The 15,087-nt window shown below is 42.8% G+C and overlaps 1 protein-coding gene across 2 annotated transcripts; it reads left to right on the top strand.

The window, feature by feature from the left end:
* The first annotated feature begins 453 nt into the window (after window positions 1-453).
* On the top strand, window positions 454-14,131 carry TNFRSF9 (TNF receptor superfamily member 9). Of its 2 annotated transcripts, XM_016158727.2 has the most exons (8): window positions 454-569; window positions 1,376-1,500; window positions 2,224-2,331; window positions 2,704-2,841; window positions 3,273-3,339; window positions 5,284-5,414; window positions 5,959-6,093; window positions 9,467-14,131. In XM_016158727.2, exons 2-8 carry the CDS (start codon window positions 1,386-1,388, stop codon window positions 9,553-9,555), a joined length of 783 nt encoding a protein of 260 aa, XP_016014213.2. In that variant the 5' UTR covers window positions 454-569; window positions 1,376-1,385; the 3' UTR covers window positions 9,556-14,131. The 2 variants fall into 2 exon arrangements, with proteins under 2 accessions (XP_016014213.2, XP_016014212.2); XM_016158726.2 differs by having other exon boundaries at window positions 454-1,500.
* Window positions 14,132-15,087: the final 956 nt, after the last annotated feature.

Raw genomic sequence — 15,087 nt, 5'->3', positions numbered from 1 at the left:
TTCCGCGCAAACCTAGCAGGATGAATTGCCTAGGAGTCCTCATTTGCATGATGTTCTAATAATAAAAAAATAACAATAGTAATATCGACTGCTAGAGTCCCTCCGAAGACAGTGCTCACCACAGCGCTTCGCGGATGCCTGATGCATCAGCTGCGTTCACGAATCACAGCCACGGCCTCGCTAACGTGGGGACACCGGGCATCGAGTGGCGCACGCGCTGGGCTTTACCTTGATGAGGCTTCCGTCCCTTAAATCTCTCGTAAGAACTACAGAAAGTGACAAAATCCTTTCCCCAAAGTCCTCTGAGAAAGATCCCAACAGTAGTATGACGCCTCCAAGAAATGGTAGGAAGCGTCATTAAGGGGGGGTGGGGGGTGGGGGTGGGAATTTTGCGTTAGCAGATATTGAATGATATCACAGAGTTGTGGTGGGGATTTCCCACGAGGCCCCGCCCCGGCTGAATCACTCAGACGTCTCTGTTTGCCCACTAACCTTGCTGTGTAGAAGAGAGAGGCTCTCGAGATCAAGGAGTGGAAAGTTGTCCACCGGCCCTGACAGCTCACCTCAAGGTTTGTCCGTTTGGGGCAGATGGGGCAATCGAGATGGGGTGAGGATAGAAGCTTTGTTTTCTTTGTATTTTTCTAGCCTTTTTATTTTTCCTTCTAATTTCTAACAACATCTGTTTCATAGCCCATTAAATAAAGATCAAGAGTGTAAAGAGACTTTTTTTTTTTTTTTTACTCCTTAGTTTTGTTACTTTAGGAGCTTCAGATCTCAAAATGGGCAAGTATTTGTCTATTAAGAAAATAGTGACAGTGAGTTGAGCAGAGAGGCGTTTTAACGTTTTAGCAATTAGGTGTTGAAATTTCCATATGCTGTTCAGATAAGTAGCAATAATGAGATAGCTTCTCATTGAGCCGACCTATCAGATACCACTGATAGATTCTCTTTTTAAGGACTATATCTCAGGGGCAGCAAGCAACTGGCATTGTTGCAATCTGGGTGCTAGTACTAAGAATTCATGAAAGTCCCCAAAAGTTCTTGCTATTGTCATTTCTGCATATTGGCAAAACATGCAGGAAAGTGTACCCTTGGACTTTGGCAAACGTTCATAAAGCTGTGTGTTTAATTGTGTGTCTTATAATAGAGGTTTCTATGAATTTGCTATCTCTTCCATATTATTCCTTCACTAATTGTTCCTGAAAAACCTCAAGATCTGGTCTTGTGGAATTGTATAAATAATGGCTGAAATGTAGATAAGTCTGAATGGAGAAACCATCTCATCTTTGGAAATGTTTACTTTTTTGCAGGGCAGTCTTTGTGAAATGGCAACTTTGATTAAAATTCTTCTTCTTTTTTTAATTTGCTTTGCTAGTGTCATATGCATGCAAAGTTTCATCATGAGAAATGGTTATTGCAGCATCATGGCTACTGTGCTGGTGGTCATGAATTTAGAGAGGATGAGGGCGATGCAGGATTCCTGTAGGAACTGTCCAGCTGGTAAGAGCCAAATTGACATGTGTGTTGATCTGTTCTGTTGAAAACATGGTTCAATTGGTCAGGGCTCTGTTTTAATGAGCTTTCATTCATTCATTTATAAATACTTCTTGGATGCTACATCTTAGCTGTGTGGACATATTCATGTCACTTAACCTCTTGTGCCCCGGCTTTGTTATCTGGGGGTAATAAGAGAACCTATTTCATTGAGTTGCTGGGAGGGTCATATATGGGCTTACAACAGTGCACATGGCAAGATTGCAGTAAATATTAGCTTTGCATGAGAGGACCTGAGCTCAAACTGGGGTACAGCAGGGAATAAACAGGGGCCAGCAAGGGGAATAGAGTGGGATAAGGCAGACACCTTTAAGTTTTGGTGTACCAATGAGGGACATTGGTCTCTTCCTGAATTCCATCATATTGACCTCCTGGATCTATCAACAGAAATCATTCTGTTTTCTTCAGTAGATAAAGGAAACTGTTTTCTTTCTGTGGATTGATTTGTTGCAATATCTATACTTGGTTATTCTTAATTCTGTGATTACGCTGAGGGCAATCTTGCAAATGTGTAACTTGAAAAAGTCAGACTACAAAATAAAATCTATCACTGTGGCACCTAAAAAACTAATTGTCGTTTCACATTCTAGTTCTCTTGTTAACTTCACAATGCTTGGGGTGACGACAGCCCATTGTCAAACACATGCAGCTGTGATCTACCCTTTTTAGGTACTTACTGTGTGAAAAACAAGACTCAGGCTTGCAGTCCCTGTCCTCCAAATAGTTTCTCCAGCACAAGTGGACAAAAGGCCTGTGACATCTGCAGGCGGTGTGAAGGTATGAGATTGAAAGTGTGTTCTTCACTCCGATATGTGTCGGGAAGACAAGCATGTATTCCCTAGATCTACTGAAAGTCTTATGGGTCAGAGATGCCATTGCCTTTGTCAATGGGCAGGTCCAGTCAAGTAATTTACTATGAGAGCGATTATTTGTGGAATGAGCTTTTGAAATATCAGAAGAAACCTTTCTTTGACAAGGGGAAATTTTCATTAGCAACACATAAAAGTCTTCTATTGGGATTTAAAAGCAAACTCTATACTCCAAGGTCACCGGGGACATTATGAGTGAGCACGATTTTTTATTGCAGAACATACATTTGCTTCCTAGATTTGGAGGTCAAGTGTAACATAACGCTGGGGGATTTTGTAGGTGTTTTCAGGACTAAGAAGGCGTGCTCCCCCACCAGCGATGCGCAGTGCGAGTGCGTCGCAGGATTCCACTGCCTGGGGACAGGATGCAGGATGTGTGAACAGGACTGTCAGCAAGGTCAAGAATTAGCCAAAGAGGGTAGGTGTGCTCGTCTTCGATCTAGCTCAATTTCACCATCTAGGCACAGGTCATCAGCTTAGGTTTTGGTCCTTCGAATATAGACTAAGATATAAATTTGTAGAACCTTCAAGTAACAAGCAATGGATCCCTGAGTCAAGTATATGATATTTACAAACTATTTTTCAATCAATAACAATAATCTGAAATTACGACATTTGTTATTCACCAGGATCATGCATTTTCATACTTCCTCTACATACAGATACAATGCTGGTACAATTAGGAAAAAAACTTCAGTCTAGTTAGGGTTTTGTTTCAGGAACTATTGAACAATCTGTGTAGATTGAATTAAGTTACTGGCTTTATTATGTGATTATGTTCATCACAGGGAAAGTTACAAAATGATGAAAATTCTTCCTTTTTCACTGCTGCTTTAATTTTTATGCAAGGTTGCAAAGACTGCTCCTTTGGGACATTTAACGATCAGAAAAGTAGCACCTGTCGACCCTGGACAGAGTACGTATTAATTTTCTTTTGCTTACAAAATAAAGCATCTGGGTTAACTCTTTTAAAGACAAAGAGTGTTATCATTGAAGCTTTTTAAAACACGGGCATAGAATAACATGCTGCAGGCAGCGTGGGAGCAGCAGGAGGTAACAGTGCCTTGAAATGCGAAGTGGGCGTTTTCTCCAGCAAAGGTGCCCAGGGCGTCGGGCAGCGTTGCTGGCCGACTTTGCCACTGTCTGCCTCAGCTGTCCTCCTGTTTCCTTCCACCCTTTGCTGCCTCTTGTCTTCCCTCTTCGGTCAGCTCATCCTTAAGTCTTCAGTGCCAGCGCTGAGAATGAGAAGAAGGTGAAGTCTGTGTCCTGCCCTCTAAAACGTAACATGAACTTGGGCAAACAAAGCCGTGGCAGGGAGCGAGAAAGCCAACGGTGTACTTGGGAATAGCTCTTCACTCATGCAATCCGGGCCACAGTTACACACGGCATTTAGGAGCTTTTTTTTTTTTTTTTTTTTTTACCATCTATAGTACTTGGTCTTCCTAAGGTGGTCTTCCCATGCGAGTACTAACCAGGCCCGACTCTGCTTAGCTTCCTGGATCAAACAAGATGAAGCACGTTCAGGGAGGCAGGGCCTTAGGCATTTAGAAACTTTTAAGGCAAGTTGGCGGTCACTCGTGTCTGTCTGTCAGCTCTAACAATAAAAATTTAGGGCTTGCATTTTAAATGCTGTTGTTCTTTTTTCATTCGATTTTCTTACTAGAAAAGTCATTTTTATTATTATTTTACAATTACATTTTTATTATGTTTTACAAAAGTATTGGTTTGAAATAGAAAGTTTTTTTGTATTGTTTTGAAAGGTCTTTTGACTTAAATTGTTTAGAGTGGTCAAATGAGTCTGAACAGAAAGTGAGATTGAACTTGGCTTTGGAGAATGGGAGGGTTTGGGTTATATAAAGGGGCAAGGGAAAGGGATATAAGGATAATGATGATGATGGTGATGATGGTGGTGATGATGATGGTGATGATGATGGTGATGATGGTGATGGTGATGGTGATGGTGATGGTGATGGTGATGGTGATGGTGATGATGATGGTGATGGTGATGATGATGGTGATGATGATGGAGATGATGATGGTGATGGTGATGGTGATGGTGATGGTGATGGTGATGGTGATGGTGATGGTGATGATGATGATGATGGTGATGGTGATGATGATGGTGATGGTGATGATGATGATGGTGATGGTGATGATGATGGTGATGGTGATGATGATGGTGATGTTGATGGAGATGATGATGGTGATGGTGATGGTGATGGTGATGGAGATGATGATGGTGATGGTGATGGTGATGGTGATGGTGATGGTGATGGTGATGGTGATGATGATGGTGATGATGATGGAGATGATGATGGTGATGGTGATGGTGATGGTGATGATGATGGTGATGGTGATGGTGATGGTGATGGTGATGGTGATGGTGATGATGATGGTGATGGTGATGATGGTGATGGTGATGATGATGATGGTGATGGTGATGGTGATGGTGATGGTGATGGTGATGGTGATGATGGTGATGGTGATGATGATGATGATGATGGAGATGATGATGGTGATGGTGATGATGATGGTGATGGTGATGGTGATGGTGATGGTGATGGTGATGGTGGTGATTATGGTGGCTACCATTTATTGGGAGTGAATCAGACACATGAAAGTGTCACAGGTCATTCTTTTACTCTTCACAACAGTCCTGGGAGTGTGTATATCTTATTTCGCAGATTAGAATCTGAGGTTTAGAGAGATTTCATAACTTGTCCAACGTCATTCTGCAAAGGGACAGACCCACACATCTTTGTGACTAGGCTGCTTTATCGAGTGGAAAATATTAATGTTTTTAATTAAACTTATCCGTACCTGCTTAATGATCTGAACTGTTTTCATCGGACTCCCTCAGCTGTTCTTTGGACGGAAAATCTGTGCTCGTGAATGGGACCAAGGAAAGTGACGTGGTATGTGGACCAACCTCGGCTGCCTTCCCTCCAGGTCCACCCCCCGTCACCATGCCTGCCCCTGCGCCAGAGCCAGGTAGCTATTTTGTTTCTGTTAAATCAATGTGACTGTATCATAGCCATTCCCACTGGACTCTAAATCACCCCGATACCTTGAGGTCTTACATCTCTGCCAACAGCAGGCGCTTCCAGCATGCCTTCCCTTTTTGATCCTGCCATCGAGGGACCCACTGATTTTGGGGGGTACTTGCCATTTAGTTTGTCATTTTGTCGTTTACACATGAGTAAGCGGAGCAAGGCGAGGCTTGACCCAAAAAGATACTCCAGCTTCACGAAGCCGAGGAAAGGGGATTATGGAGCCTCATGGATTCTGTATACCGTATAGAAAGGTCAAGTATAGATAGGCCAAAGCACTTAATTTTTGTGGGCTTCTAAGAAAATTATGAAGATATTTTTTTAAAAAAAGTTTTCTTCACGTGCAGGCAAGCCGACTAAGGTAGCTGGTCAGAGATGCCCGAGGCGCCGCTTCGCGCGATCGGGGGTTTACGGGTGTGAATACGTACGTGCGCTCGCAGAGCTGCGCGGCTGCATGCGCTTCTCCCTGTGCTCTTCTTTTGAAGGTCGCGTGCCCCCGATCGTCGTCTCCCTCCTCACGCTGTTATCGACGGCCGTGCTGTTCCTGGTGTTCCTCCTCGCTCTTCGCTTCTCCGCTGTTAAACAGGGCAGAAAGAAATTCCTGTGTTTACTCAAGCAACGTAAGACTATCACGAATGCATCCGATACGTGCTTTGTTGACAATGCGGAAAAGTTTCATGGGCCATTCGTGGGGTTACGTTTTAGGAACTGTCACGCGTCATTCAAACCAGGCGACTGACGTTGGTGCATTGGGTGCGAATGCTTGTATGTCATTTTATCACACGCGTGGATTGGCGTAGCCACCAGCACACCCAGAACATAGAACTATTCCATCACCGCAAAGACCCCCCTCCCGATAGACCTTTAAGTCACATCCACTCCCTGTCCCCCTTATCATTCCTACCCCCCGGCACCCACGAATCTGTTTTCTATCTTTACAATTTTGTCATTTCAAGAAGGTTATATAAAAGGAATCCTACACTGTATAAATGGATCATGAAGATGTGACCTTCGAGACTGGCTTTTTCCCACTCGGCTTCGTGCCGTTGATTTATCCGGGTCACTGTGTGTTTCCGTAGTTCGCTCTTTTTCATTGCTGACTAGTATTCCTCGGTGTGGTCATGCCACACTTTGTTTGGTCATTCACCCATCGAGGGGCATCTTGGTTGTTTCCAGTTTTTGACGATTGCATGTAAAGCCACTGTGAATCATCAGGTAGAGGTTTCGTGTGGACGTAAGTTTTCATGTCTCTGAGATAAATGCCCAGCGGTCAGTTGCTAGGTCCCCTGGTAAGTACATGTTTAGTTTTTTAAGAAACCACCAAACTATTTTTCCAGAGGCTTGTACCATTTAGCATTCCGCCAGCGATGCGTGAGCGACCTGGCTTCTCCTCGCCCTTGCCTGTGCTTTGTATTGCCACGGTTTCTTCTTCCACGTGTTCTAGCAGGTGTGTGGTGACAGCCCCTTATGGTCTTAATTTGCCTTTCCCTAAAGGGTGGCCATCTTCCCCTCTGCTTGCTTTCCATCTAGACGTCTTCAGTGAAATGTTCCTTCATGTGTTTTGCCCATTTTCCAATAGAATTTTTTTTCTTGTTTCACTGTTGACTTTTGAGAGTTCTTTATGTCTTCTAGATGAGTCCTTGGTCAGCTATGGGGTGTTCAAGTGTTCCCCCCCAGTCCGCAGCTCTCCTTTTCATCCTCTTCACAGGGCCTTTGGCAGAGAAAAAGTTTTTAATTTTGATGAAGTCCAATTTGCCTTTCTTTAATTTATGGAATCATGCCTAAGAAGGCTTCGCCACGTTCTAGGTCACAAAGATTTAGATTTTCTCCCATGTTGTCTTATAAATGTTTTTCTTTTTCTTTTTTAAAGCTGTTTGCAAGAGCAATTTATTTATTTGTTCATTTGTTTGTTTCATTTATTTTTTTTCTTCTCTGTCTACCTCCCTACTAAATGTTTTTCATTTAAAACTATGGCTCATTTTTTAGTCAAGTTGTATTAGGCGTGAGACGTTTCGATCCAATTTGTGTTTGTTTGTTTGTTTGTTTGCCTCTGGATGCCCAGTGGCTCAGCATCATTTGCTGAAAACATTATCCATCCTCCATTGAACTGCTTCCGTGCCTTTGTCAAAAATCGGTTGGCTATACTTGCGTGGGGGTTGTTTCTGGTTTCTCTCTTCTGTACCACTGATTTATTCTTCTGCCAATACCACACAGTCTTGATTCTTGTAGCTATAGAAGAAGTCTTAAAATTAGGTGTTTGGAGTGATTCTTCTCGCTTTATTCTTCTTTTTCAAAACTGTGTAGCTATTCTAGTTCCTTTGCACTTCCACATAAATTTTACAATAATCTTATCTGTACCTACGAAAAATCAGCTGGGATTCTGATAGCAATTGTGTTAAACCTGTACATCAATTTGAGGAGAATTGACATGTTTACTGTTATTTATTCCAATCTATGAATACTGTCTGTCTCTCCATTTATTTATATTTTCTTTGATTTAGTTCATCAGTATTTTGTAGTTTTCATCATACAAGCCCTGTACATATTTATTTTGTTACATTTAGGCCTTAGTATTTAAATTTTTTAAACAACTGCAAATGGTATAGTATCCTAAACTTTGGTTTCCATGGGTTCATTGTAGTATATAGGAACACAATTTTTTCATAGGTTAATTTTGTGTCGTGTGATTTCGCTGAACTCACTTATTACTTCTAGGAGTATTTTGTACATTTCTTGGGATTTTCTATATAGAACATGATGTCATCTGCAAATAGGGACACTTTTACTTTTTCTTTCCCTATCTGTATGCTTTTTATTTCTTTTTCTTGGTTTACTGTGCTGGCTAGAAATTCAAGCACTATGCTGAACGAGAGTGTTGAGTGCGAACACCCTTAACTTGCTTCCAATTTTAGGGGGAAAGCATTCAGTTTTTTACCAGTAAGTATGATGTGAGCTGTAGATTTTTACTAGATCTTTATCAAGTTGACGAATTTCCTCCTCTGTTTCTAGTTTTCTGAGAAAATTTTTAGAGTCATGAATGAACGTTAAATTTTGTCCAATGCCTTTTCTGCATCAGTTGATAAGACCATGTCATTTTCTTCTTTATCCTCTTGAGATGATGGATTACGTGGATTCATTTTCGAATATTGAACCAGCCTTGCATCCCTGGACTAAACTTCTCTTGCTCATAGTATATAACTCCTTTTATATGGTGCTGAATTCTTTTTGCTAATATTTTGTTAAGCATTTCTACAGCTACGTTCATGAGGGATATTGGCTCGTAGGTTTCCAGCCTTTGGTTGTGGTATCAGAGTTATAGGGGCTGCGTAAAATGAATTGGGACATGACGTCCCCTTGATCTTTCTGAATGTCTTGCCAGTTTTTTCATAAATTCCTGGAGATAGTATCGTTGTTGGGTTGGGGTTATTTTTTTGTAGTTACTTACAGGCATGTAAAATCGGGGGAGGGCTTTGTCGGGCTATAAAAACAAGTGTTTGTTTAGGATTACACATTGCTTAGCGGGCACAAAAATATTCACACTAATAGATAAAAGGAGACCTGGAAACTAATGCCTAAATCGGATCCTTCCTTACTTATAGATGGAAATGGTAGCAGGACCTGTGATGTCCTGGTGCCGCGGGCACTTTGTGCACAAGACACTCTCCAGCACGGAGTCCGAGTGACCCTCGCTGAAACCATAGCCATGTTTGGGACGTGACAAATTTTATGCTATAGCGATTCACGCCCAAGACTGATTTTAGCCATTGTGGAAAACAAAGGCTATAGTTTCTCAGGACCCATCAAAGTATTTGGTAAAAAGAAACACTCTTAAGTCAAAACATCCCGAGGAAAAGTCCACACTGGCCCTCACCTCTCTTGTCGATGTGTTTGTTCGAACTGAAGTGGAGAACGTTTGCTAGGGAGAGAGGTTCCGCTGCTGCGGCTTTTAGAAAACGAACATTAAACGACACACATCTTTTAATATCTTTTTAGCGTTTATGAAACAAGTACAAACTGCCCAAGAGGAAGACAGCTGTAGCTGCCGATTTCCGGAGGAAGAAGAAGGGGACTGCGAACTGTGACGAGGAACCCCAAAAGCTGTTCGGACGCCGCTGAGGAAAACCAACACAGAGACACGAGTGATCTCGCTACCGTCCTTCTAAAAGAAAAGACGCCGTCCTGGTCCTCGACAGCACCCAGGGTTCACCCCGATGCGTTGCTTCGAACATGCTAATGAGTTAGCCTTTAAAAATGTGCCACTTCTGACAGAACAGAGGATGGGTGGGACAATGGGGGGTGGGGGTGGTAAAAGGGGCATTTTCTAGATACTGCTCGACAGGTTTGGGCTAGTTCTTTTGAAATCTAGAGACTTATTTTTAATTTAATCATGCAGACCAATAGTCCAGCTAAAGTTATAATCAAAATGAATTTGAGGTTGTGTGTGTGAGTGTGTGTGTGTGTGTGTGTGTGAGTTTGCACACTAATATGACATATGGCAATCAGCCACAAGGTACAGGAAATGTCCCCGATCAAATTTTCCATCGGTTCAGTCATTTAACACAATGACCTCCTCTTATGTCAGGGGAGAATGACGACAGTACCAACGTCTTAGGTCAAGAGCAAAAGCATCTCAGACCTTGAGGAAGTGTTTTGGAAAGAGTTCAAATGTCCTCGCATATCCTGTGGGCCTGTCCATCCTCCACCCTTCCGGCTTTGTCCTACGCCCCTCCCCTCTCCGAGCCGGGGCTGCTGTGTTTTTATCATTATTATTATTATTATTAAAAACTTTAAAAATAATATTTTATACATCTAAACTAATAAATGAAACAGGTATGAAGCAAAATCACAGCGTGCAGACCCATGAGCCACACCAGAGGACTGGAGCGAGAGTCGCAGAATGCTCTTGGGTCATATCTGAGATACTATGCATTTTCGTATGGCTTTTGAGCTCAGGATGGTTTTTACACGTTTAAATGGTTTAAAGCAATTAAAAAAAAAGAATCATATCTCATGGCATATAAAATCAGGGGAAACTCAAATTTCAGAGTCCATAAATGAAGTCTTACTGGGACACACGGCCACACTCATTTGTTTATAAATCGTCAAAGGCAGCCCTTGCATTAAATAGTTGGGACGAGAGACTCTATGGCCCACAAAGCCTAAAATATTTACTGTCTGACCCTTTATAGGGTCAAAGTCGGGATCAGAGCATCTGTCTGGGTGTTGCTTCTCGCCTTCGTCTTCCGCCCGCCTCCCTCCCCACCTCCAGGCAGCCTCCCAGGAATGCTGTCATTCCTTGCTTAAAAAGAAATCATGTGTTATATACTTATGCACCCTAAAACTATTTTATTTCCTTCTGTTTGTTTTTCAGCTTTCTGAAAATGGTATTGTGCTGTGTGGAGACGTCTTTAACTTGCTTTAATGACACAAAATTATATTTATGACTCGTTTACATTGCCGTGTGTTGCTTAGAATGCATTCGTTTTAATTGCTGTATAATTTTGCACATATACAATAATTTATCAACTCATTTTCTCCCAAAGGACATGAGGGCTGTATCCAGGTTTTTTTCAATTATGAACAGCATTGCTACGGATGCTATTTTATGTGTTTCCTGTGTAAGAGGGTCTCTGGAGACATTTTCTTAGAGGGGAATTTCTGGATCATAGGGCATATGAGTGTTCAACTTTATGAGCGAGTACTATATCACTTAGGATGAGCCCAATTATGCAGGAATAACAAACGACCCCCCACAACTCAATGTATTACCACAAAACAGAGGTGCATTTCTCGCTGTCACTACTCACCTACTGCAGGCTGCCTGTGGTCTGTCCCCTATTATTTCACTTGGGATTTGGGTGGAGGGGGCAGCTGATACTTGGAACATTGGTCATCTGGTGGCAAAGGGTTGGATACACATTGCTCATACGCAGTTGGTTAGAGTCTAACTTTTAGAGTAAGTCATGCCACCACGCCGGGCATCAATAGGGCATAAAGTGTCACCTTCGCACAGGGAGGGGCAGAAAATATTTCTGAACAATAAAAAGGTTACTCTGGTGTCAAATTGCTTTTCGGAGTGGCTGCTGTAATTTCTGCTCTTGTCAGCCAAGTCCGAGTGTTCCACTGACCCATCCTTACTCTCTTCTGGCATCGTTGGACTTAGTTTTGCCCACCCTAGTTGGTGTGAGACGGCAGCCCACGGTGGTCTTATTTTGCGTTTCCTTAATTCCTTATGAGTCTCTTGTCATTAAAGTCCTTTTATAAAGCCTTTTGTGAAATGCTTGCTCATGATTTTTGCTCATTTTTCAAACTTGCTTGTTGGTCTTTTTCTTATCAATTCATAGAAATGCTTTATCTATTCTAGATAACAATTGTTCGTCACATATGTGTTATAAATATAGGCTTTGTCCGTCTTTTTTTTCTCTTTTTAATTGTGTCTTTTGGGTAACAAGAGGGAACGTGCTTAATTTAATTTGGTTAAATTTCCAACTCGTCTGTTACACAGTTAACTTTTTTGTTTTTCCCTCGTTGAAGAATTCTTTCCCTGCCCCAATATCATAAAGATATTGCTTCACATTTCATTCTAAATGCCTTAAATTTTGTCTTTCATAGTTAAGTCTCATCTATCAGGAATGACTGTTGTGAGGCAGTGATCCAATTCTGAGTGTCTTGCATGGATCAGCACAGTTCAGTCCCATTTATTCGATGGCTCAGCTTTTCAGTGGTGGGCAGAGCTGCCTCTGACATTCGTCCAGTTTTCACATATTCTTGGGTGAGTTTCGGGCCCTCCATTCTGTACTGTTGGTCAATTTGCACTGTTTCTGTTACAGAAGCTTTAGAACAGTTCTCGGTACCGGGTAGGACAGGTTTCTAAGTCCTTCCATAAAGTTTTATACTATTTCTCCGGAAATTGTTTGTGCATTTTCATTAGATTTCTAGGTCACTTGCCGTTGCTTTTTTAGGTGGTTTTGTTTGTTGCTGAAGTACAGAGGTGTAGCCGATTTGCTTATATTGCTTTAAATAAGGCTTTTTGCTAAACTGCTTTTCTATTGTTTCCAGTAATATATATGTAGACTCTTTGCAGATTTGTAGACATCATGTTATTTGCAATAACAACAGCTTCTTCCTTACCTAGTCCTTCTTATTTTATTCCTTTTGCTCAATGTACTGCTTGACGAATTGCCACAACCCCCTGTACGAAGTAGTCATCTGTTGTTTTGATCTTATTTACGGGGGATGCTCTCAGGGTCTTTCGTTTGTTTCTTTATTTGTAAATATATGATCAGGTTAAGAAATGCCCTTCTATTCTCCCATTCCTGGTTGCGAAGAGGTTTGGTTTTTATTTCTCAAATCTTGAATGAGTATTACCAAATGATTTTTCTTGGTGGGGGGAAGCATCGAGTTGCAGATGACTCGGCGAATGGTTCTATCACTTGGGTTTAAACTTTAGCAACAGTCCAAGAAAATTGATACCTGAGACAAGTTTAATGTAATCACAGGTGTTCCTGCCCCCTTTTTTAAAGGATGTATTTACTTTTGCTTTGATGTATGATATAATCACAGATGTTCAGAAAGCATGTGCTTTTTTAATTGAATTAGATGATGCAACTTCACCTGGCTTTTCACCTTGGGGCCTTGGTTTTCTGGCAAGACTAAGAACTGTCATTGGTGGTACAATCCTTAAAAGTAGGAGGCAGACCTTAGGGAGTTTCCCAGTGACACTTCAGAAACAGGGCTAGGTGTGACGTTCTTTTTTTTTTTTTTTTTTTTTTTTCGCCCTTTCAAACCACAACAGTATGAATTATAGCACGGCTTCTCCTCCCGGCTTTGAACACATGGCGTTTAACTCTCTGTTGTCCTTTATCCACACACACAGAGGCGACGGCCATGCCCCAGAGGCTCAGGTCACCCAAGATAACTTCCCTCAACCCGTTTGTCCCAGATCCTAAGCCCAGAAAACCCAGTTTATTCTGCTTCTCTGACAGAGGCTGTGTTTATTACACAGAATGTACAACGTTTTTGTCATAGCAGATTTTGGTATAATGTATAACACTTATAAATGAAAAACACAGGAACTTGGAGTATGAGCCATCTTTTCCCCAAAATGGAAGTTAGCAAAGGGGAGGCAAGCAAGGCAGAATAAAACGATCTTCTTTGGGGGTTAATTTAGGAAGTTCAATAATTAAGCTTGGTAGACACGAATGTAAATTTCCACGATCACAATAAAGAACAACATTCTGGGATATACACGTTGGGCATGGTTTTCTAAAAGCCTAAAAATGGCCTTAGGTTACTTCTGAGACAAATTTTTGTTTTCTTCTCTAGTGGAAGATGTCACGCTGATGGAAACTTTTGATATGAGGGGCGTCCGGCTACTGCAGTGGGTGGTATCTGCCTTCCTGCCTGCGGGGTGAAGCTTTCCACTTGTGGGCGGGGCCCACCCATGGACCACAGTTGGGGTGACTTTGTGTGGTCTGCGTGTGGCTAGGAGAATGAGCATGACCTACGGGTTTTTTTTTTTTTTTTAAGACTTCTTCATAAGACACAAATCTATCATTTTCACAGAAAAAAAAAAGAATATCCTAAAATAAAAGATAGCTTATTTTTTAAAAAATGTCATTATATGACACAGCATCAAATCACAAAGGCTGATAACGAAATAACGGGCCAAGCTCTGTAGACGCTGGGAACGTTAGTGCCAAGTTGTGCACAGGATTTAGAATTTGGGATCGGGTTTGCTCCCACGGACTGACTTATTAGTCACATAAAGACGAATGCTGTTTTTATACTAATATTGATTGTGAGGGCTGTATTTCAAATCGAAGGCTGTCAAACGTGTATTTCACAAATTCACTGCCGAGGCCGATGCTGGCAAATCCATTCGAGGGGCTGATTGTGAAACACGAAAGACTCCTCCGCTGAAGAGTCGCGGGCTCTGCGCCAGGCACCATGCGAGGACACAAAGTCTAAGGACCCGCCTGCCACCGGGCAGCTTTGAGTCCAGAGGACTGACGAGTACAACCTGATAAGAGACACACAATGTTACCAGGACCTACTGTGTGCCAGGAACGGACCGTGAAACAGGAGGCGAGGCTGCTGCTGCCTCCTCCACCTTCCCGGCCGGTGACGGCACCGCTGTGCGGGCGTCGGGCAGCCTGCGTGCGGGGTGGGGAGCGCGCCCCGGACCCGGTGCGGCGCGGGGCTTCTGGGGATGAGCAGGAGATAGCTGCTTAGGCGGTGTGTTTCCCCGAAGGAGCAGCGATCCCAGACACATGGGAGGGGGCGGGGCTGGGATGGAGGGCGCTGGCGCCTGCCGTCAGCAGGGGCTAGATATCCAGATTTTCTAAGCTAAGCTAAGAAGCTGGGATAGTTGACTGGATTTGCATCTGAGAACGACCTCCCCGACTACAGTGAGGAGAGTGGATTAAAGAGATCGGGCTCGCTTCCAGGTGAGACAGGTATAAGGTACCTGGCTGGGGCAGCTGGAGGGCCGTGGTGCCACCGGCAGAGCTAAGACCCTGGAGGAGGAAGGGGTCAGTGCGGGGCCCTGTGGGTGGCGTGCCCCAGCGGAGGGGCCGATGGTGGGGGGAGGTGAGGGACAGGGGGGAAGTGGC

Source organism: Rousettus aegyptiacus, unplaced genomic scaffold (genome assembly GCF_014176215.1).
Source record: "Rousettus aegyptiacus isolate mRouAeg1 unplaced genomic scaffold, mRouAeg1.p scaffold_m13_p_1, whole genome shotgun sequence".
Lineage (NCBI taxonomy): Eukaryota > Metazoa > Chordata > Mammalia > Chiroptera > Pteropodidae > Rousettus > Rousettus aegyptiacus.
The sequence above is the reverse complement of the archived record's forward strand: the minus strand, read 5'-3'. Positions and strand labels throughout refer to the sequence as shown.

Bases quoted from the DNA above. Each gene is read 5' to 3' on its own strand.
- TNFRSF9 (XM_016158726.2), top strand. From the start codon at position 1,293: ATGTTTACTTTTTTGCAGGGCAGTCTTTGTGAAATGGCAACTTTGATT. The intron at 2,332-2,703 runs GTATGAGATTGA...GGGATTTTGTAG, and splicing joins CATCTGCAGGCGGTGTGAAG to GTGTTTTCAGGACTAAGAAG. The intron at 6,094-9,466 runs GTAAGACTATCA...ATATCTTTTTAG, and splicing joins CCTGTGTTTACTCAAGCAAC to CGTTTATGAAACAAGTACAA.